The following is a 23,723-nucleotide window of genomic DNA, read 5'->3' as shown; positions in this document are numbered from 1 at the left end:
GTACGACAAGGAATGCGTTTTATCAAAGAGAGATAGAAAAAAAAAACAAATGAAGTAGTCGTGCTAGTACACGATCAAAACTGGCAACTTTGCCAATGCGCAAAAACCTCCTGATCGAGCAAGATAGTGTCCGGTGGTATGTACGTGTGTGTGTATGCACAGACGACAAGTTACGCTTAGAACTTGTATTACAAGCTCGGTGCTGGTCTCCAGAGCACTAATTGCATGTTTTATTTTTTTAGTTTTTAGTGACATTTGCCAGATTGCTTTGTAGATGAGAACGATAGTTTTTGTACAGGATCCCATAGTCACTTAATTCTTCATGACGCTCGCTGTAAAGAGTAATGTTTTTGTTGTCGTCGTTGTTGAGCGTCTACAAACTCGTTAAAAATTGGGGAGCATTCAGCGATAACCTCTGCTGCGCCAATTGCTAGAAATACAAAAACAAGTTAGAGTGCTAGTAATCTTTGCACAACATCAGCTGAGGAACAGCTGTAGCATGACGTCTTTTGTTTAAACCTGCCGTTCATTTATCGCCTGTCTGAACGTATTTTTATCAACATCATCCGAGAGGGTGATTAAAAACGCAGGAAATTTGGATGGAATTTCCCACGATTTATTAACGACGAAACGTAATGAAATCGATCGGAAATTTCAACTCAACAAACAAAAACCAAAATTAGCGAAAGACCATCATTTCCTGTTAAATTAAATTTCTCTTTTTGCTTACTTTCTTCAGCCCTGTTCATTAATATTTCTGCAACAATGACAATTGAACAAAAGCCTCTTGCACGACAAAAATAGCAATAGACAATTACTCAATTCTATTAGCCAAACTCATTGCCCATTTACGCCTCACTTTTTGCACGTTCAGTCCCATGTCCATTTTGCCCATTTAAGTATCCTCATACTCGATACCTTCTGTCAAATCATCGAGTGATGGTACATACAGAATGTTTTTTTGTGTGTATTAATTTACCGCAACACAACGAAAGGCTACAAACATCCAAATGTATTCACCTCTACCCCTGTAAATACCGGAAATGGAACACACAAAACCATAAACCGTCACCGAGTTCCGCCATTCGACTTTGAACCGTCCGTTTACGCGACACTCTCGCCGGGTTTCGCTCGAAGCCCGGGTCAGGTGTGCAGCACGCTGCATTGCCAGAATGGTGAAAAACAACCCATTAAAATAACGCGCTTGCTCGCCCGCCCATTCGGTGCATCGTTAATTGCACACACCTGAAGAGGGTTCACCATTTAACGCCGCGGTGCCCTGCCCTACGAAACGGAAACCCCACACGAGAGTCCCGCAAATCAATATTGACCGAACAACCAAATAGCCGTCCGCAAACACTTTCCGCAACATGCCCAACCACCCAGCACGTCATATCACTGTCCAAACCCCACTTTCCGCCCCACGGTCGGTGAAAGTGTGGAAAAGTACACGGGAACGCTCGAACACGTCCGGACACGTGAACTGCAAACTGCGTCGATACGCGCGCGAACCGGGAGCGTGACACACGCGGACGTCGTGGCGGAAACGTGCCCTGAACTATCCCTTCTGTGTGTAGACGGCGAGCTAGTAGTGCTATTCCGCTGCCTTCCTACCCAGTGTGCATGGCAGATCATTTCTATATCGCGGGTCTTGTCGCTTTCAATTACACCCTGATACGCCCTGGATACTCTCGGTGCTCTTGTCTAGTGCAGCGCGATTCTATCAGGAGCACCAAATTTAACATGCAACGGTTAGAACCCAATCGAAGCGCTTATTAGTAGCAGTAACAGAGCAAGAACAGACACACACACACACAAACGTTGTATACATAAATAAATAGAACGGGTCATTCCATTCAGTGGTTCTCAAACTCAAACATGTAGCTAACGATCTGATAACTGCAACTAAAAGGGAATGTGCAACCATCATCTGTTGCATGCACTCGAACCATTAATACAATCCGATCGGGCAGTTTCAAGCATGCATGGAACAAAAATGGATTCACTCCCTACTGCTCGACCCTCGGTCAGGTTAAGCTCTGCTTCCTGGAGTATTCACCTGGGCAGCCAGGCTGGGACGGATCTGGTCGCCAACAATTTGTGTCCGCAACCCAACCAACCGCAAGCTATTAACATTTAAAGTGATTTCATGGTTCTTCTTTTATATGCGTGTTTTGTTTTGTCATGTTATTCATTCGATCGATCCCCGGGCATGACTATGGACGTCTAAATGGTTATGGCGTACATATATGCGTTTTGCCGTCATGTTTTACGGCTATTGACATAAACTCCGGTGTCATGCTGAGTGTACAAGTTCGCTCGAACGTCCGCGTAAAATGCATCCTGCGAATATATGCAAAGATACACAAGAATGTGTATCAAATTGGCGCACTGCTAAATAGGCGTGCAGCACTGAGCTTCTGAACATTGGGAAGTCCCAAATGAATTATCCACCCACCACTTTTACCCTTGGACAAGCATCGTGCCATTCAACGGGAGACGGAGCCTGCACACGGGAGCGAACGCTGATGATGATGGAAATGAATGATATTTCATATATCTTCTGTTGAGGTTGAGTGTGTTTTTTTAGTCCATAGCACGCGTTGCAACCAATCAGTACACTCATTGCCCGCCCGACTCAAGCCACACCATCTGTCCAAGAGCCATCAATCACAATATTTCTCCCAAGGGCAACACACTTGCGTACACACGGCCGATAAGCATCTAGGCATTTTGTTGCAGTTGAACTTACAGCGCCAATCAACGTCGTCGTGCAACGCGAGAATTGAGCAGGATATGTGTTTCCGACTTCACAAGATATCTTTGAAACTCTAGACTCCAAATGAAATTGAAAACCTGCCGATACGCCCTAGCATCGGCACACCGGGTGTAACTAGCTCTTCAACAGTTTCGTGCAGCTTTCGTACATTCGGCTAACAGTGAAGTTGGAATGGGTTGTTCGGTACGTGTACATGTAGCACAGCGAGCGCACTTCACACACGGTCAGGCCCAATTATTATCCAATTAGCTAATTATTGATTCCACGTTCGGTGTGCATTTACACCCTTCACCCACCCATCTAGACACACACCGGCACTCTTATAGAGCCCGGGGGCGTACACACATTTGTATGCAGTCGATTGGTATGCGTTTCATGGAAATTGCTGCTACTATTCCCGATCGCGCAGTCAAACAATCTGTTGTTTGACTTTGGTCTTTTCTTTTTCAAACAATTTGTGCTCCATCTTCGTCTCCCTCGTTTTCACATCCCACACTTTCAACCTCTTTTGAACGTGAAGAAGGTCCTCCGGCGATTGGGCGGTGAGAGGTTTGGTTATGAAATTTATTTGCTTCTAAACGCTCTATACTGGCCAATGCCGCCGCGGGGCGATATCAGGATCTGAGACCGATTTTCTACTAGAGCGTGGGCAGTTTTATCTCCGGGACGGCTTGACGATTGATAAGTCAAGCAGCGGGGCAACAACATCGTGTTGGCGGATTTTTTTTACTGCTTGTCAATCATACCGCTCCTTCCCTTCTCAACGTTGTGACGAATCGTTTATTAAGAGCTTACAGTTCTTGATCCATCCGGCCACTTCCGCTCGGTTTACCTTGTCGTCCGAGGACGCATTTATCTCTACTGCAAACCAACGGGACACGAGCAAAGTTGAAATAATTCAGAAAAGAAAAAAACTATCTAATCCTTCTATTATTGTGAGATCGAACAAAGTTGGCAAATCAAAACGAGCAAAAGCAATCGTGCTCTGTTTGAGTTTTTTTTCAATGTAACATATTTTACCAATAACGTGGTGAAAGTAATCGTGGCCAGTGTCTGCCAATGGTATAGTGCTAACAAGCAAGCCATTGTTACATACAATGTTGCTGTATGTAGGTGAACTATGAAATTAATTGCAGTTTGATTATAGCACCGTCATCACCACATACATGCACATGACGAAACGATGGCGTATAGTGTAAGCAACTCTTTCGAAGTTGCAAAAAGTCTGCGCCCCCGTATTGCACGTTCGAAAACTAACGCAGTTTTTGAACATTTGTCTTTCCCATCAGACATAATATCAAACATCATTTACTCCTCTTAAGCAACTCTAAATGTGTACTGGACAAACAAAAATTGAGCAACGATGTAAACCCATTTGCAGCTAGCAACCCTACAGTACTCGAATTAAATGCACTTAGCCTCGATGAGTAGTGTTGCCCTGCCGAGTAATTGGTTCAGATTGTTGGTTGATGGAACGTAAAGTTGTCAAGCATCCGGTTTGTGTGTATCGAAAACATGTGCCGTTCACTCATCGAGCTCGTGCACAATTCTGTATCCAGTGCAGTGCAGTGTTGCGCCGTATTAGCAGCCAACAACAACTGTAATGGGTTATTAAAGGCTGCCCTGCCCGACCGTTACTGAGTACTCGGTGTCGCGTTTTTGCATGCTCCATGGGAGTTGGCAGTCATTTTGTATCATACCGTACCACAAACCCTCGATGCCTCACTCACGCCGTAACTTGCGCTGCAAATGCACCTCAAGAATAGCTGGAATTTGGCAACTACATTTCTAGCCTTCATGAGGTGTTCCCGCGTCTCAGCCACGTATTAGAATCGAAACCGCAGCGTGTGTGTGCTTTAGCTAAAATGTCAGAGACCCGGCTTCGATGGAGATGACATTCTGGTTGGATTAAAGTAAGCCTGCTCTGTTCGATGCAAATGAAGCATTCGTGGAAAAACCGGTTTCAGCTTTTGCATCGGATTCACATCGATCGCTAATTGAAATGAGCTGTCGGATGGGTGGGGAGAGGGCAGGACGTGCCGCGGCAGGACGTGTTCATCTCCTATCAAGCGCTATAAAATGCAAATTTTAGCCACAAGACGCCAAATTTTTACGAGATGCTAAACTTTTCGAAGAATTTTCTGCACTTCCTTGAACGTTGTCAAATCAAACTCAACGGCGTGGAGGCTTCGTCAACAACCAATCGCAGATCAGCTTCAAATAGCCAGAAGTTGCGCAAAATATATTTTAGTTTCTTCCGCGTCCGGGTTGCAATCCGTAACGATGGGCTGAGTTATGGCCATCAAATCATTCGAATAGTCACCCAGGTTCTGATGAAAGGTGTGTTGCTAATCTCGAACACTATTTCCTTCACAATATTCTACAAACCAATAGACCAGGGAGGGCTTGTATACTGATCAAACAGACAGGCAGCCAGCTTGTGCTTTGTTACAAGCGCTAGAGCGATGATCTCTTCGTGTGCCCTCAGCTTCTTTGGAGCATCCTGCAAACCTACCACTTTCAATGCTTTTGGCACAGGCTAGGAAACATCCCCCTGTACATCAATCCGCAACCTTTATTAACACAATCTCGAAACAACCGCGCTACTGTTGGAACGATAAAGCACGAAACGGCGGAATTGAATACCGTTGCTGATTTACCTCTCCCGGTCGTGCGTGTCGAGCCACAGTTCACTTCCTGCAGCGATACCCAGCCGACAGTGGCCTGAACCACACTCCAACACGCCGCCTGGCTTAAGGATGGTCACGTTTTGTAGTTTTTTTGCGTACCCTTCCCGCTCTTTCTCCCCCATTTACACACCAAAAGGTAGGACAGCTGTGGGCATTCTGAAGTGATACAGTATTATTATTTATCAACGCGTCCACTAACCACCGTTCCAGCAGCGTTGGGTGGTGTGGGTGAGATTTCCGCCTGCCAGGGCTTGGTATGGTTTTCCAAAGCACATCACGTGAATGCTAAAGGAATGCTAAAATGTGCACCATTGGCTGCGTGGCCACACCGGGGCCCGTAATCTGGTTAAGGTTTTTTTGCGCGTTCCCTACTACCCCACACACCCGTGGCCCTTTGCTGCTAGTTTGGCCTTTGCAGCAATGTCGCTTTATTTCGATTAGTATCCTCCTGTTCGGGCGGTATCATTGGGCTTCTTTGTAGGCTGCAAAAACAAATATTTGTACAAACGCAGGCAAAAACAACGCCAATGACGTCGCCATCTGATTGACGTATTTGTACCGCCATTTTTAGTACAATGTGTTTGTTTGATCAGTTTTCTTTTCTGTAGCGACATAATCTAACTCTTTTTAAAAAGATATAAACAAGCTGAACCACTTCAGACTCAAACCGTTTTGGAATGTTAATCTTCCCTGGAACCTTAAGTTTAGAAAGCAGATGTGTAGCAAAACATCACGGCTTTATACATGTTTTATTTGAAACATCTGAAATAATATTCGTTTTAGTAACCCTCAAAAGAATACTCAAGAGATAAACATAGTCATCAACAGGATTTGAATCTACGGTTAATAGTGTGTCGCTTAGTACGTTACCATAGGATAGCTTTCGAATAATTCCAGTTGTTAAAAATAACACCAAAGGCAACCCGGAAATTTCATGATAGACTTTGCGACACCAACGAGATTGAACGCGGATCGTTTGGGTAGCAGTTGGATGTTATTATTATCATCATTATCATAATCACGTATAGTAATTCGTTACAATACACATACAAAAAAATCAACAAGTTTAAAATACGACCACAACAAATTATCTAAACCAACATACGCAGCGCCTTATATTGTTGTATCACGTGATCTGTGAAGAACATTAAGACTGAAATGGAACCTTGCCCCGTTACAAGCTCTTTTAATGGCTCTTTACTTTCACTATCCGATCTGCAGTTTCATCAGTATTATGATATAAGGTGAGCACTAGAGAGTAAACCCTCCATTCATTTGTTGAGGCCTCTGGTGGTCGGGTTCAGAGAGGCCCAAATAATCCAATCAACCGATGATGTTGAGGTCGGCCCGCACCGTCACGAAGGCAACGGCCACCGAAGAAACTCATTATACGAGCTTACCTAATGCCCCAACGGTTTGAAAATCGTTGCCGACTGGCCGCCAATTTTGCAGACGAGTTACTTGAAGATCCGCACGGATAAGCGCGTTCGATGCAAAACGTTTCGTTTTTGGTTTTCGCTGTCGCTTGCATAACCGCTGGAGAGGCTTGTCTTCTATCTTGACTTTCTGTGGTCAGCACGAGAAAAAGAGGTTGATGAACGATGGAACGAACCATTGCGCGTAGAAACGAAACGCACCTGAGAAAGGTGCCGAAAGATGCTGCATCGGATAGGGTGGATGATAGGACTTGGGCGATTTTTATAGTACCGGGTGCCTTTCGGATCGTTGTCTCTAGTTTTAGCAATACTTCGCGCCCGTCAACCGGTATCCCCAACAGTTTGATGGCTGCCTTGATGGTATAGGGACGTGTCACTGCTGTTGCCTGAAGACAGAGGGTCACTGAACCGTATTGGACGGGCGTAAAAGTGAGAAATAATCGCATAATTTATTACCCACCGCCACCTTTAGGGCTGTTCTAACTAAAATAATCAGCACCAACCTTTCCGCTACGTTTGCGTCATGGCAAAAGCTAACCAACCGTCCGACTGGTACCCTCGTGCCAGATGTTTCCCTAGGCTAAGGCATTAAAAGACCCACGAAACACTACCATTGCGCAGACCTTTTGCAAGAGACGGTAATGTCCGGAGCCCGTGGGTCACCCCGGTAACGAGCCGTCAGGATAACATCCACCCACGCGTGCTAGCGGTGAACATATTGCCCACGGAGCAGGGTACGAAAAACACAAAAACCGGTCCCCGGCACCGGAGCTGCACGAGCCTCTGCCCAGTGCCAAATATCACAGGCACACCGGATCGGTCGCTGCATCCGGTGCGTGGAGGCCCTGGGCGGTGACGCTGTTTTATCGTAAACTTGACAGTGAAACTGTGCACACTGCTGCCCTCCGAGAGAGGTGGAGTGTACCGGACCGGAAACCTGTTTGCTCCGTTTTTTTTTTTTTTTTTTTTTTTGTTCGTTCCTGCAAAACCCCTGTGCCTTAACACTCCGCTTGACCGTGAGAGGTGTATGATTACGTGAGCTTTGAACCCGTTTGGAGCTTGGGGATACAGATAGATGGAGAGAAAGAGAGAAAGAGAGTAAGAGAAAGAGCAACTAAAACCGGCCCTGGTGCAAAATACGTACACAGTTCGCACGGCAGGACTTTTCGTGGGTGGCGTTAGATTAAATGTCACGCTTGCGATGAGATAATTTCAACGCAAGGCAATCGACGAGAGGGTAGGTTCGATTCCATTGTGGTAGAAACCAGAAGGGGATGATCGTTGGATTTGAATCATATTAGAGAGCAACATTGTAGCATGACAGTTCTAGAAGGTTTAGGTTTGCACATTCATGAATTCACTTCCACAACAACATCAATTCTAAGGTATCAATTAAACACACAATTTTTGTGCCTTCCTGTTGCCGAAATAAAAATGATTCCATTAACTATCTTGCAAAATAAAACTAACACATCATTCGTTTGTCACCAATTGGAGCGCGACCGTTGGTTGGTAACCGCATGCACAAAAATATACACCGTACGATAAGCCATTAGGCGCAGATTAGCTCCAACAGCACCCGACTTTTGCCACCCCACAACGCTCGCCCGTATACCAATTGGTCTGCCGCAGAGACTCAATCCTCCATTCCTTGCAGCCCCCCGGGAGCCGATTATTACATTTATAAAATCATCATGATTAATTCGATTAATGGACGCCTGTGATGATTCCCATCAGCTTTACCCACGTTGCTGTACGAGCCGGCGATGGTGGTGGCTTCCATCGTGTCGTTTCATCAGAGCGGGAAAGATGGCGGGCAATACCTACGAAAGACGGCAAAACCATCCACGACTGTCGCTAGCAATGACAATTGGCGATCCGACATTGCCGCCGTCGCCGAGGTTTCGTGGATGAGAAAAACAGCTGACCGGCATATGGTGGACATATCGATGGAGCGATGACCGTTGCGCGTTACGTAAGCGATCGGCAACAGTACACACCACCACCACCACCACGAATGCCACGACGACAGCGTGCTACTAAGAGAGAGAGATAGAGCGGCGAGCGATGACACTGTCGCTGTTCCAAGCTCGCTAGAAACAGATGCAACAGATGAATGGCCGCACTGGAAGACGACACACCGTGAGCAGGGGCTCCATTTGTGCGATGGAGAAGTTATAAAACAGGAACCTTATATTCCAGATCTTTGCACGTCCGAGGTACTGTGGGCTTTCAGTATGAATGAGTTGTTTCTTTTTCGAAGAATTAAATATCACAACGATGCAGATTGATTACGGAGTGGGTGAAGTTTGCCGTTATGTTAGAAATAGAAATGCGATCTTAAACCAAATTACTTCACGCTACGTGTTCCATACTCATGCAAATCTCGCTACCATTTAAGCACGCACGTACCAACAAACCTCGAACGCTGACCATTATTACTCAAGCAGCAAAACTTTTCTAATACACTCCATTCAGAATCGGTATGGGGCAAACTAATGCAATAACAGCATGACGATCATCATCATCATCGGCCATTCATGTGTAGCGCGCGGCGAGCGTCGGCCCTGCTCCTACTGGAGCTAAAGAGCGTGGCTTTTGTGCAATCGTGAACACATTACTGTAGGAAAGCACGCGGAGAAACGGAGAGCCCGTTACCCGCGCGATGATGTGTGAATTTTATGCGCGTTTAGTTGAATCGCACGTGGCAATTGGCGACGCGACCGAGTAGTTAATGGCTAAAACATCACACATACACACAAACAGTTACTGAGAGAAACGAAGGAGGAGGTGGGGGACGGTCATGGAAGGGTCGGACATACGGTTTGTGGTGGATAATCAAGCATGTCAACATGCTTCCATGCGATTGAGCATAAACTCCCCCCCCCCCTCCCCCTCCAAACACTGGACACAATACGACTGATGTTGCCATAGCGTGGACTTGCTGCAGCCTCTGTCGCATTCTTCGTCGTCGTCGTCGTCGCCGCTGTCGTGTCGCAGCCGCTCTTACGCTTTACGATCGCTTTCATCAACCCAACACTTTTCGACACTGCTTCTCCTATCCCCCACGCTTATCCTGTGCACTCCAGCAACCAGTAGCACATGATGGGAGACGGCTTTTGTAAAGCGCTGTAGACCATCATCATCGTGGGGAATGCTTTTTCGACCCGAATGGATTAAGAGCAAGCGCGCGCGTAGACAGGCGCCGAAGAAAATATGAAACTGGCTGGATTTTCACCGCACCGTCACCGTGGCACGGGCAGTAGCAGCCGCCACCGTTGCATAACTGCACCGATGGTGCACGCTAATGCACCACAAAATACAGCAGCAACGGCAGAAACGGCAAACAACGGCACGTTCCGATGAATGGCCGGCGGATCTGGTGCATTCACCCGCCGTCCGAAGGCCTACTGACCCAAACAATAAATGCACACGCCGATTGTCCGACTTTGCCCGAGTTTCTTTCTCGCCGCTCGGCGCTCTGCAAAAGCCTCTGCGATGCGATCTTGCGGTGCGATTACTGCGAATTAACGTACCATTTCGCACAAATATTTTTGCTGTTTTCGTTCTTCTTTTTGTCCCTCTTCTCCTACGATATGAGAAGCTCGTCGAATAGTGTTCGCGCAGCCGGGACGAGGTCCGCTTCTGATGGCCGAAGAAAGACGAACGCCACACGCCAGGACACGCTGGAAATTCAATGAGCTTAAACACAAGTACAAGAAGGTAAAAAAAAACTATCGTGGCAGTGCAGCTAGACCTAGCAAAAGACATGTTTTGCAGCGCCGGTGTGGCCAGCAACGAGCCAGTTGCCACACGGTGCACAATTTTCAATTAAGATAATAAGCGCGCCCCAATTAGTGCGGCTCGCAATCTCTCGCCGGGGCAAGTAAATTGCACACCTACCGAGAGGGACGCAACGCACACCGCCGTGCGCGCGCTAGGTCAGATGGACGCTGTTGTGGTCGAACTTCCGTTCCGGGCAGGAGGCGTGGAGGTGGCGGGTACTGGATGGTGTAATGCGCCATTTTTCAAGGCGAAAATCGATCGGCACGTTGAACTCGCTTTTAGCTATTTCACTTTTCCCTGTTTGGTTCGCTCGGTGCACGCTTGCGACGCCTTACGGACGCAGCCCAAAATAAAAAGCAAAATTTGTGTTGTGTGGTGACACAAGCTACTTTCAAGCCATATTATGGTGCCGAGAACTAGCAAGGTTTCGGCTGAATCTGATTTTTTGTTTTTTTTTTTTAAATTCTCATCCGGACGGTCAGGCCAGTTATATTTTGATTGAAACGATATCAGAGTATCAAATTAAACATGAAATTATAGCAAACTTGAACTAAGTTTATATTGTTGTGTTAATCAAATATAGGAACTGGAACAAAACCAAATTTCTACCCAATTTCTAATGCAAAACGTAATTCCAAACTTTCAGTTTCCTTCCTCATGCACTGGCGTGCGTTCGTTTCATTGTCCTTTCCCTCTTCTCCCCTGTTGTGCCCTTTCGGCCTTTGAACGTTGTGTGCTGTACTTGTCTGTGTATGTGTGTGGCCCACATATTTCCTCATGTAATTACGTAGCAAAAGGGGTTCTACATTTCGGCTGATTTTTGCTTCGCACCGCACAAAACACCTCTCTCAGCCATGGAAAAGCGCGCAATCGTACACCTTTGAAAGTAAACCATTTAAAAAAAACGGCGAGCTTCTTGCATCGAAAGTAAGATCGCTGCTTGCATTGGCGCAATACGGAATCGTGCTGGAAAAGTTTTTTTTCTTATTCTTCTTCTTCTTCTCCATTTGCCGCCCCTCAAATAACCTAAAAGGCAGCAAAAGCAAAAGCGAAACAGTGTTTTCGCTCGATTTCCAACGCCGGTACAAAATGCGATTTCCACACTTTCGCAACCGAACAAAGGCGCCAACAAAGCCAACGCGCGCCTCCAGCCCATTTTTTGTGCAGATCGATGCATGGGGCTAATAAAAATAGCGTTTGAAGGGGCAGAGGGGATGTATACTGATAGTTGAGGATAGACATGAGGAAATGAGGTGGTCAGCTTTTTTTATTTTTTTTTTTTGTGGTGGTATTAATTCATCACAACACCCCCAAAACACATTCAATCGAGCGTACTAAAATCGCTTGTGCAATGAGCAAAACCACGAACGGGTCAGACCGAATGAAATTGCCAAATTTATGTTTTTAAATTGGTTTTTATACAGTTCGTGCATGGCTGCGTGTTTGTGTGTTCTCCTCAAGCTGACCAAAACAACACAAAACGAAACAAAAAAAAACACGGTCAGTTATTTAAAAGCACCCAAAAATAGTGATACAGTCAATAGGGGAGTGTGTTTATTGGAATGGTGGCAATTGATGATGACAAAGGCGCATACCACACTGCAAAAGATAGGGAGAGAGAGCTGGTGAAGGATTGAAACCGCAAATCGGTCATAGGCCGGTGTGCCTGGTTCAAATATTTCGGACAGTTTGATCTCTAGAGGGCGAGGAAATTACTGGCGCCTTTCGATTGCCGCTTACGCCCAAGTAACCAAACACCCTCCTCCAAAGACTCCATATACACTCACATGCAATGAAGCAGAACAACACACGAGCGGAACGTGCGGAATTTCCCAAGCGATTGATTTCAGAGCTATTTGATTTTGTTATTTATTGATAGTTGTTTTTTTCTACTATCTGTCATGTATGCTACAAACATAAATTGAGAAATGAATTGTGGCACCAGCACAACGGAAAAAAGAAACACCCTCAACAACCCAAAAATAATGTACATTGCAATGTTGCTGTTGACAAACAATGGCACGAAGGTAGCCAACTTTTTCGAGTTTTTGTTAACAATTGTGCCAGGCCAGTGCACATCGAGCTGAGTGAAAACAATCGTCATTTGGATAAGCGGGTACAATGGTTTAACGCGTCAAATTTGAACACAATGTTACTGGCTGGTTAACAGAGGGAAAGATGGTCTAGTTAAATGTCACAACGAAGTACTCGATTTAAACTAACAACTATGTTGAGCTTCTAACCCAGGATAATAAATTCCAATAGATTGTAAGGAATTGCTCAAGTGCGAACATCCCCCAAATTAGTTAGTTTGATCGCATCACTTCGCAACACATATCACCAAAAACAAGAGAAAAAGTATCACAACAAAGTATTCTGTTTTGTATGTAAATAATGCATCAAAATGACTTTAATTAAATAAAAAATAAAGCCAATGTGCTGCACGCCCTTATGCCTAAACAGTGAGGTGCACCAAACTATAACAAGCCAACGAACTCTAAGCATGTTAAAGCCATCCAAAAAAACAAAAATGATAAGCATGAATGGAGACGCCAAGTTGTTGTTCTAATCCGATTCTAAACGCACGAGGCGCAGGCACGTGATTGTCGCCCAGATTACGCCTACCAGCAGGCATCAAGCGGAATGTGTTCCTGGAACCAGTATGTAGGTTTGCCAGTCTTTGTTTACTGTTCGCAACGAGCTGCCACCGATGAAGGGAATAAATTTGCGTACATTGAAAACATAAGCTTTGTTTTAGGATGGGGCACTCAATAATTGGCCCCCTTTGCACTGCCACTACTACCATCGTACGGAGGCTAACACTTTGCCGAAGAAAACACACCATGGGCTCTCGAAAAGTGATCGTAAGAAATTCCTTTCCGCTAGAGCGTACGTGTCCCCGGCAGCAGAACTGGATAACCTTCATGTCTTCCGATCGTGATCGTCGTGCCCCGCTCCGGCGCTGTCTTAACACCTTCTGCACCTCACCGCGGTCAGGGGAGGCGGGAAGTGTTCAATCTTTTCATTCATTTGAGCACCTTCCTACACCGCTAATCCACGTTTTGCCCGGCCCCTTCCCTGCCCAGTTTTGATGAGGAGTTACAAATCTTTAGCAACCACAGACTGTAGTGTGGCTTCTAACCAACGGCAGCCTATGGCCCTTTACCGGGCCGACCGGAGCCGTAGTTACACGTGAGGAAGAACCACTGTTGGCATGTAGAGTGAATGGTTCTCACCTGTGCTGCGCAAAAGAATGTTTTTCCCTTTCCCCTCCGCTGTAGCCAAACGCAACTTAACCATAGCGTGAAACCTTGAACACAATGGAATGACGCTGACAGCACATTAGAAGAATCTCATGTTGCTCGGCTTCCATGGGACAGCTATTTATGGCAAATTGTTCCGCACGAAGTGACACCGTCTGTAGCCATGTTAAGACGGAACGGGTAAATCACAGCTATGGTTCGAAACCACCCGCTCCTAAACCCTTCTTGACGGTTTGACAACGCATAAAAAAGGCCCCAACTTATTCCTCTGCTTTTAATCTACCCCTTCAAGCAACTCTACTAGCTCAATACAAATTAAAATTTAACATAAAATGCATCCTCCATCTGGGGACACTCTCTCCAATCAAGAATGTCCTTGAATTATCTCATCTTCGTCTCCCACTCCTTCTCTCTTCTTCCTATCTCCATCAAACTGGAAAAATTTACTGCTCGATAAAAGTGTTCAATGATCTCATCGGTCTACCGATATTGCTTCAATGCACTTCAACTAGCAGCACCAAACAGCGCCAAACTCACTCTCTTCCGTACGGTCACCCACCCTATGGCCTATTGCACAATATCAGCAAACCGGAAGGCCTCTCCTTTATTCTCCACCCCGGCGATTGCTTTCCCTCGCTCACTTGCTGATGGATGGCTCATGTCACCAATTATTGGTAGTTAATTGATAGAAAGAAGAAGCACACAAAAACAACAAAACAACGGCGAAATAAGAAACAAGGCTCTCGTTGATTGATAATTTTGTGTAATGGTGCCCGCGCCGTTATCGGTATTGCGCTGTCCGTTCCCTATCATCCTGCCCACTTGGAAGATGCGTGCCTTCCCCCCAAAACAAAGTTAATTTCGCCACCAGGTTTTCTCCCATTCGTAACTATCACCAGCAGACGAAACAAAACAAAAATAGCAAACATATGTCTCTATTGAAACATAGTATATTTGTTGTGTACGGGTATTTTTTTTCCATCACCCTCTACTTCCTGATGCTGTTTATATGCAGATAGGGTACCCGAAATGTCTCGTAAATAAAGTTACAAAACTAACAAAAAAGTGCGCTGTGGGTCGTACTGTTTACTCGGCAAGGCAAGGAGTAATGGTAAAACAGTCAACACAAGCGCCGGCGTATCTCCACTCAGGCATCGCAAGACAAAAACACCTTTCCGAGTGTTTTCCGTGGCTGTCGGTTCCTTCTGGCTCCGAACTACGTCAAAGCTGTTTTTATTATCGACAAGTCATTATCGACAGCAAGTGTGGGACGCCTCGGTGTGGGCTGGTGATAATTAATGAACGATGCTCGTTGTTGCAATTGCTACATCGCCACTCATTTCACTCCTTGTTTTAGGCCTGGGCGAAAGTTGCACAAACATTTCATTATAGACAAACTTCAATTCTTCTCAATGAACCTCGATGCCTCTTTCTTGTGTTTCGGTGGGGGTGAGGGATACTGTTTTGGTGCAGAACCGGTAATATCAATTAAAAGAATTAATTCTCTTAGGTGATGTACTTTTATACATTACTTGAAAAATAGAAGACAACAGATCAACGTACAGCTTTTACAATTGTTTGTAACTTTATCGCATAGTACTGCAACTTACAAAAACTAACATCAAAATCAGGTATGCGGCTGAAATTTTCTTTTGTCAATGGATAACAGTGCAAAATGTGATTACTATTCCAATTAATTCATTGCGTAATTTGTACCACTTTGAAGCAGAATACACATAATCAACACCTACAACCCCTTCTGGTAATCGATAAGACATTCTGAATTTTAATGACCACTATTTTCATTGCTTCAACAAAAGGTAAATATTGCTAAAGATTCTCCAAAACGGAACCATTTATCAATCGCAGATTTATGCACACACACACACACTTGGCAACCACTCCCAATCGTCTCTTTGTGTCCCATAACAATTCAGCGTTAGGACTTGACATTTGGTGTGCCGTCGTCCTGTGCACCGAAGCATTAGAAGAGTTATGAAAGGCAAGGCGCTGCGTATCTTTCCAACTCAATTATCATGAAATCCTCGCTCCAAGGTTATGCAAAGGTCAACGTATGATAAAAGGTGGGCCAGTCTAGTCCCTCATCAGGAAACCCACACACACGTGCAAGTCTTTTGGCTGGTTTCTTTAAAATGCCACACATCTCGAGCAAACCCTCATTAGTGCGCTTTCGGGTAGATCTTCTATTGTAATGGGATTTCACCGACGAACAAATTGCTCTCAATGTCGTCAAATGAAATTGAAACCTCGCCACAGAATTGGATCCCTGCACGGTGCACTGTGCTCGGTGTGTACGCGTTGAGATTACACGTGTGAAAACAAGAGCTGCAGGAAGACGCGGCATATGCGCAGAGGTGCCGTGGTGTTTGAACAGTTGCGCCTCTGTTTGACGTTCGTCGAGTGGTATAGTATCTATATTTTTCCAAGAAAATGTGCTTTGCACGTTCTTCACGTGCAGCTTACGGGGTTTTAGTTCAAAATTCAGTACCGCCGATCGAAAGAGTTGACCTGTCGGGCCTGTTTTGTGTATCGCTCCGCGCCCAATGTTTTTGTATATAAAAGAACTTTTTTTGCTTTATTTCCATTTTTTCTTCGATTTCCTTCCATTTGTGATTTGTTGCCAAGCTGAGCAAATATAATACACAAGCGTGTACCGGTGTGCTAGCACGGTTCGCTTCCACGTACCGGCCGGGACGATGATTTGTAATGTAAATGACTTGTTTACAATATACACGTCTTCCCTTTTGCGCGTGCATTGATTGAATGTTTTGCGCACAATTGTGCAAACGTACCCTGAAATGATTTCGCCATAGGACGTTTTTGAAATGGAACTCAAAGAAGACACAAAAAACGAGAAACAAAACATTATGCTCTCAATACGATTACCTTTAATGTTGGGCTGCCTTTGAAGGAGTTGCGCCATCGGGACGAACGCGCAGAACGACGCGTTTGAAGATCAAGCGTCCCAACCGTAGGACGTGTGATTGGTAAAATATGCCACCGGCACGTTGCTAACGTGCTCAAAAGCGTCGGAAATGTTGTGCAGTCCCACAGCAACGGGACCCTTGTGATTAGCGGCTTTAAAGAATGTGACATAACTTTGCGTATGAGCCAAATTCAATGAGGTGAACCTACGACCTTGCAGCTTGTGGTTGAAATTCTAGGGTCCGCCATGGTATAGTCTTCAAATCAGACAACGTGTCTGCTGGGCTAGACCAGATGTAGTTGTTATGTCAAGCAAAAAACAATCCATGTACTAAAAATAGAAATATGTATGACTCAACCACAACAATAACATCAGCCGCTGTACAATCATTGCTGAACTTTCGCTACAATGATTGTTAAACCATCTTACACTGGTTCAATCTTTACAAAGGTCACCGTATTGCATGTCTCGACCGTCCTGCATAGTCTTGTATTTTTATGCTTCCATAAACAGCGCCAACGTATTTCCAATCTACGCAGCAGGGATGATATAAATGACAATCTGAAAGTGTGTTGATTTAGCCACTGTGTTTATTCTCCTTCATCCAAGGAAGCCTAACGCCTTCAAAGCCCAAATATTGGAAAGCAATTTTTAATTGACGGCTACATCATCATCATCCCTACTTCCCACATTTTCCGTCCCAAAGCACCCAACAACCAATTGTCACTCGGCAACAAACCAACCAGCCGTCAGGAGAAACAACCCCAGCTTCGAGGAGAAGGAAGCTCTCCTTGTCCCGTCCTCTAACCGCACGAAATGTCAAGGTCGTCGGGAAGAAAACAAAACGCAACCAAACCACAAATTGGAGGCGAGCTTGATCGTCGGTTAACCGGCGCGCGTTGGAGGTCGGTCGTCAGTATCAGCTTTCCCGTTGAGGCTACCCCTTCAATCGTGACACACCGACGCCCCACCGAATCTTGTTTCAAGCGCGGGAAGGGAGGGAATTCCGATACGCCTATTGCGCAATATGCTCATCATGTGTGTGTGTGTGTTTGTGCTTGCATGATGCCGCGCACAACTCACAGGCCCCGTCAACCCCTCATTTGGCGGTGTGATTTCGTCAGGTGCAAAAGTGAAAGTAGTCAAGCGGCCTTCGTCGGTTGTCCAAGTCTTGATACAACACCTTCATACCCGTCGTCTTCTCCCCAAGCGCTTCACTGCACCAACTCAAACCCCCATTCATAATCTGCATTCCATTTGAACCAGTTTCAGCGATCTGGCAAACAGCTGTTTCCAAACAAAAGTTAAAGGATTAAAATTGGATGGTCGGTAATGATAATCCTCTAATGATAATCGTTCAAAACATTCAACTTTTTAAATATTTTCAACAGTTCAAAAGTGCGGTTTGAGAGTATATAGAAATAGAAAAAAAAACATTTCTTTACCACTTTTGATGATGCCGCAGTTTCGAGTACCTTACAGTTGCAGTAAGTCTATGTGAGATGCAATTTAGGGTCAATCCTTACCTATAAAGAGATAGAAAAGTGTGAGAAGACATAATTAATAAAATGGAGTCATATTTTGTTTGAAACAGCACAAACACTAAAAAATGCCTAAGCTGATTGCATCGAGTTGATTGAATACGCAACATCTTACAAAAGTCTCTGAACTCAAAATTATTAATACACGATTTAACGCGTTCCATATGTTACAGTGTTTTTTGTTTTCTTTCGATCGCACGAGTAATGATTGTTTTATAGTCTTTTGCCACCAGTCGCTATCGATTAGATGTTCCGAGAAGGCGCTAAAAGCAAACAACACTAGCCAGCATCGTCTTCTTGGTCAACATTAAAAAAAACCCGCACGAACTAAAGGGGGGAAACACCGAGAGCACAAACACAAACCCCACACACATTTCCACACCTCTTTGGCAGTCGATCCAACGCGTCTCAGCATGTTATTTTCAGAACATAATAAACACACACTCGGACAATCGGAACCGTTGCGGCAATGAGAATGATTCACTGCGCCACTGCACTATAGGCTGCTGGAAATGCGCCCAATTCTCGTACCATATGGTACGGCGCGCGGCACGAATTAACAGTGTGCTTCCGCGTGTATTAGCGTTTTCCGTGTGCGCTCACACACTGCGGCCGTCTGTCCGTTGAGTTTTCACTTTCACGTTTCCGAAGACGCAATATTTCCACGTTGCCTCTTGCTGTGGCAATATACCGTGAGGCAATGCACAGAGAGATAGAGAGTGTAACGCAGCGCAGCACGCGCTGTGTGTCCTTCTCGTTCCTTGTTTTTCACTGCAGCGTGCGGCCGTTGGGGTGATTTTTCCTTGACCGCCCACGCACTTTGGTATGCCGAAAGAGCCGAAGGAGAAAGACAGAGAGAAAGAGAAAATGCGAGACTTGCACGCCTAACCATGCACGTGAGAAACGTAGCAGAGAATCTGATGAGAGCTTCTAGCATGTCAGATAGATCACTCCCCGCGCTCACTCTCGAAATTGCTAGAAATGGCTGCTCGTGGCGTTGCAGTGACCTGCGGGATAGAAATTTCCCGATCGCTTATCCACTCCCATCCACTGGGCACTCATTGTGCGAACCACCTACCGAAGATTTGCGCCGGAAAATGAGTGACCACCTCTCATGAGTGTCTGTCTGTTGCCGAATACGAGGGCGACACTATGATGTGGGAGCACACGTTCGCTCTTGGCAACATTTCGGGAGCGCACATTTGTGCAGCAGGAAACGGAAAACATAATGGCCTTTCCCGCACCACCCCTGCGCGCTTCCATATTTTGTAAAATGTACATATTTGCTATTAACCTGTTGTGAAAATTTTTTGCATTGTAAATGTTAGATTGTTTCCTAAGGTATGCGAGCGATTGTTACAGTTTACAAAACATAAATTTCTTAAAATGACCTTGAAACAGACCCTTTTTGTCTTCCCTGCAAACACCATACCATTTCCTATTTTGAAAAAAAAAGTGCAAAACCTCCCTCTGTGACCGTAAAAAAGTTCACCACGTAAATTTCCCACCACACGGCAGCGCAGCAGCAATTAACCAAACACAGGATCGTAAAAAGGAATCATGCCGACTCTTGCCGAGTTTTATCCTGACGCCCATATAACGACTCCACCGCATGCAAAGGGGCCGTTAGCACCCGACAAAGTACACATTAGACGCCCCAACTATTCCAGCAGCGTTCAGATTACATTATTGACCTGCATTGAGACTTCGTACTCGCTGCGTCTGGACACGCTGGAGCCCACTGGAGCACGATGGAGCAACGGTGCAAGCAACAAGTGTAATTTTGCACGTTCGGAAAATATCGATGGCGCCAACGTCGCGGGCTGAGTTGCGTGAAAATCGGGCACCATTTCGTGGGGAGGGGTGGGCTAACAGAGGGTGTAGCTACATGAAAATGTAAAGATACCGCGATTATTTCCGCGCTTGGTGTACCCACAGCCAGAAGGAACACTCTTTTACGGAAGTGAAGCTAAAAAATGCTCCAACCTAGAAGGCAGGGAAGCCATGCCCCAGTAAGTGTTGGGCGCCCACGTGACTGACCTCGGTAAGGATTTTCGTTCTCACGAAACCAGCAACAAGGAAAAACACCAAAACCGTGTTCTGTCTTGTGAATGTTACGCATTCACCAGTACATCACCCCCAGCCCTTGTGGCTGCGCTGACAAGCAGTACAGCAAAACTGTCAAACGGTTATGCCGATTCTCCCTTTGCAACTTTCCGTATTAAGCCATCAAAAAGCTAATGGTGAGCCGCTTTTCCGATACTGTCACGTCAGGCCAGCGGTGCCACATAAATCCGTACGCCACCCAAGTGCTCCTACAATCTGGACGGCCATGCGAATGTAGCGGGAGACACAACGGGGACGAGCGTGACACACGTTCTCATCCGTCTCACACTATTGATCGACGCAGTCGCCCAACCGCACACCCGCTGCCGCCAGCCAGCCAGCCAGCCGGTTGGTCGGTCGGTCGGTGCTGTTGGTGTGACTGGAGCCGAGCGTTACGCGGCTCGCTTCGGTCGGGAAAAACCTTTTACATCCATTTTCCCATTGCTGTGCCTTCTAGTGTTTGGCCGTTGCGCGGCCTACCCTAGAGAGTACGGTCGACTGAGACGGTAGATGGTTCGTGTAGTTGTGCTGTAGTGACCCAGCGCTCGTTGTGCATGTGTACATGGGCGTATATGTGTGTATGTGTACATGTGCCTGGGCGCCAATTTAATTATAAATGTCTGGTGTCACATATGGAGCAAAAATGGGCAGACGACAAAAAAAAATCGCACTCAGCAACTAGGCAATTGCACTACGGTAAAGAAAACATAACAAAAAACCAAATTAAATCCGCGAAAGATTATTTAACCCTTTTTTCCATGTGCAGTGATTACAATAATATAATTATAGCAATAATCAATGGAAAAACTATAAATCAAAATTGTTCTGATTTTACAGGGTTTACCGAGTCACTGCGAAAATCAGCCCAATTTTTTTGGTTGATTTTATTAAAAAGAGTTAAATTTCACTTGTGATTTTTCCAAGCCCCGTAGTATAACACGCTAAGACGTGTTGGAAATAATTTATTATCGTACTGATTGGATTTGCATATAACATTGGGATCTTTAATCTAAATTGAATTAAATTTAAACCTTGTAGCGTATTAATTCGCTCCTTCGGCTGCAACTTTCACCTCCGAAAACAAGTTTTTGAACGACACAATATCAACAAACAACCGACACCTGATAGATTGACCATTTCTTAGCCTCGCAGCCATCACTTGCGGCGACAGTTGTTGCATGACAAAAGAGCGAGAGCCAGAGTGAAAGAGGAGACACCGGGCTAAATGCATCATCACAGCAGCCCTGGCCGTTTCAAGGATCATCCCCTTCTGCACATTGGCAAAGATGCCAAACCGAGACGAGCACGAGAAAAAGAGAGAGAGCGCGAGATTTAGTCGCGTGAAGGATGACGCTTGGTCAACGATTTTTGTTGTTAGCAACAGTGGCTAGAGTTTGCCGCAATCAATAGATGCGAGTTTGCTGTATTGTTTTCAGTATGTGTGAGTGTTTGTGTGAGTGTGTGTGTTTTTTTTTAAATGGATCAAACCCCCATTTTTTTTAAATGGAGCTGCACGAAAAAGAGGAAGGTTATCATAAAACCGTTGTCAGCTTTTCACCTTCCTTACCGTTGTTCCCATCCATTCTTGGGATAGGTTTGCTTTACGAACCGCAACAACAACAAAACCTATGCACCGGCCATGGTTTGGCTGTAGCAGGTTAATAGGAAGAGCTTTAAATTGAGTGGTTGACATCGGATTGGGAAGGGAACAGGCCGCGGGTATAAGGACGGCAGTCTTCTTTTGCACGACGACGACGGCGACGACGTTTTCGGGATAAAAATAGAAGCCGTGCATATTTCTGTACACCGATGTCGTTTCCGACCCGGTGTGCGACAAAAGCAGTGTGCTAGCGACGCGCCAATTTCTGCCACGTTCGCCAGCCTCCACCGCCACGATCGGACGCCAATGCCGCGCGGGAGAACCGCAGTAGGGGAACCACAGCAGTGGCGCGATCAGCACATCATGTATTGATTACGCCGGCGAATGTAATTGTAGTACATCGCAGCCGCAGTTTTCTTTTTCCTTTCCCATCCCGCACAGCCACTCTAGGTGGGGCGCGCGCAAGGTAAATCAACGTGTTATGGCGCGCGTATGCACACAACACAGGCGAAATAACGAAAGCAAACAAACAAAAAACAACACCACGCATGACAACTTCAACGTCGAATTCCTTTCCTAGTTGGCAAGGGTGTACCATATGATGCATACTGATCACTACCCGGGGCTTAGGACGGTCGACTATCATCACCTACGCGCATGGTTCTTTGCTCAATGTCTGTGTCTGCAAGCTGTGCTGGTGTTGTACTGTGATGAGAACGGAAGCGTATGGTACACGGTAAAGTACCCGCTCATGGTAAATCCCTTATGGAACGATTAGACGGGCGAGTGACAGCAGCTTTAAAATTTCCGTTCATGAAAAGTTGTGTATGGGAAACTTTTCAAATTTCCAAATCTTAACGAACATCAAACTTTTTGACAGTTCCCAAAGCGTGTGATGAAGGCACAGAAAAAAAGTTTTCCACATAGTCGTGCATCGAACATGTTTGTGGACGATTAAAATTAACAGCCTGTATGTAAAGCACATAAACATGCTACACTGTCTCTCTTTTACTTTTCGTGGTATGGTGTTCGGTATCTGGCTGTAGAACAGCAGTTAGCTTGTTGGAGGGTTTTTTTTTATTTTTCATTGGTTGACTACCAAATTTTCAATTGCATCTGTTCCCCTTGATGTACACCATCACACACACACACACACATCACAAACACTACGACAGAGATTATTTTCGGCCCCCAACGGACGGAACTGACCGTCCCTGGTTGCCTGCAATGCCACATATACAGGACGTTCGGAAAGGTAAACAAATACCGGCCGGTTTTTCACTTATCCCCCCCCCCCCTCCCCACTTCCCACACACACACATACAGTTTCTCATTCATGAAGAGGTGGAGTGTACGAAAAGAGAAAAGGGTACACAAGCGACAAGCTGTCGCCGACAAGTTACGATAGCGGGCGGCACCAAGTCGAACCGGTGGTAAAAGAGCGAGTTTTCCTTTTTAGGGCATCAATGACACATCAAACACATTCTTTGATGGGGGAGATTCTTTCTGAAAGGGTTTAACGGCATTGCAAAATGTTTGAAAGGGTAAAAACATGTTTGTTATTAAAATCGTTTG

At 45.5% G+C, this 23,723-nt stretch overlaps 1 protein-coding gene across 4 annotated transcripts in view; it reads right to left on the bottom strand.

Annotated features, from left to right (window-relative positions):
- LOC120950202 (terminal nucleotidyltransferase 5C) overlaps positions 1–23,723 on the bottom strand; it is a 53,127-nt gene that overhangs the window by 17,471 nt on the left and 11,933 nt on the right. The window contains exon 1 of one of the 4 annotated variants that reach the window (XM_040368045.2): positions 18,825–19,125. The exons of the other annotated variants lie outside the window; for them this stretch is intronic. Within the exon in view, the coding sequence (XP_040223979.2) occupies positions 18,825–18,857 (33 nt within the window). The 5' untranslated portion in view covers positions 18,858–19,125. Of the gene's footprint in view, positions 1–18,824; positions 19,126–23,723 lie in introns of those variants that run through there. 4 annotated transcript variants of the gene reach the window in all.

This window comes from Anopheles coluzzii, chromosome 2, assembly GCF_943734685.1.
Source record: "Anopheles coluzzii chromosome 2, AcolN3, whole genome shotgun sequence".
Lineage (NCBI taxonomy): Eukaryota > Metazoa > Arthropoda > Insecta > Diptera > Culicidae > Anopheles > Anopheles coluzzii.
The sequence above is the reverse complement of the archived record's forward strand: the minus strand, read 5'-3'. Positions and strand labels throughout refer to the sequence as shown.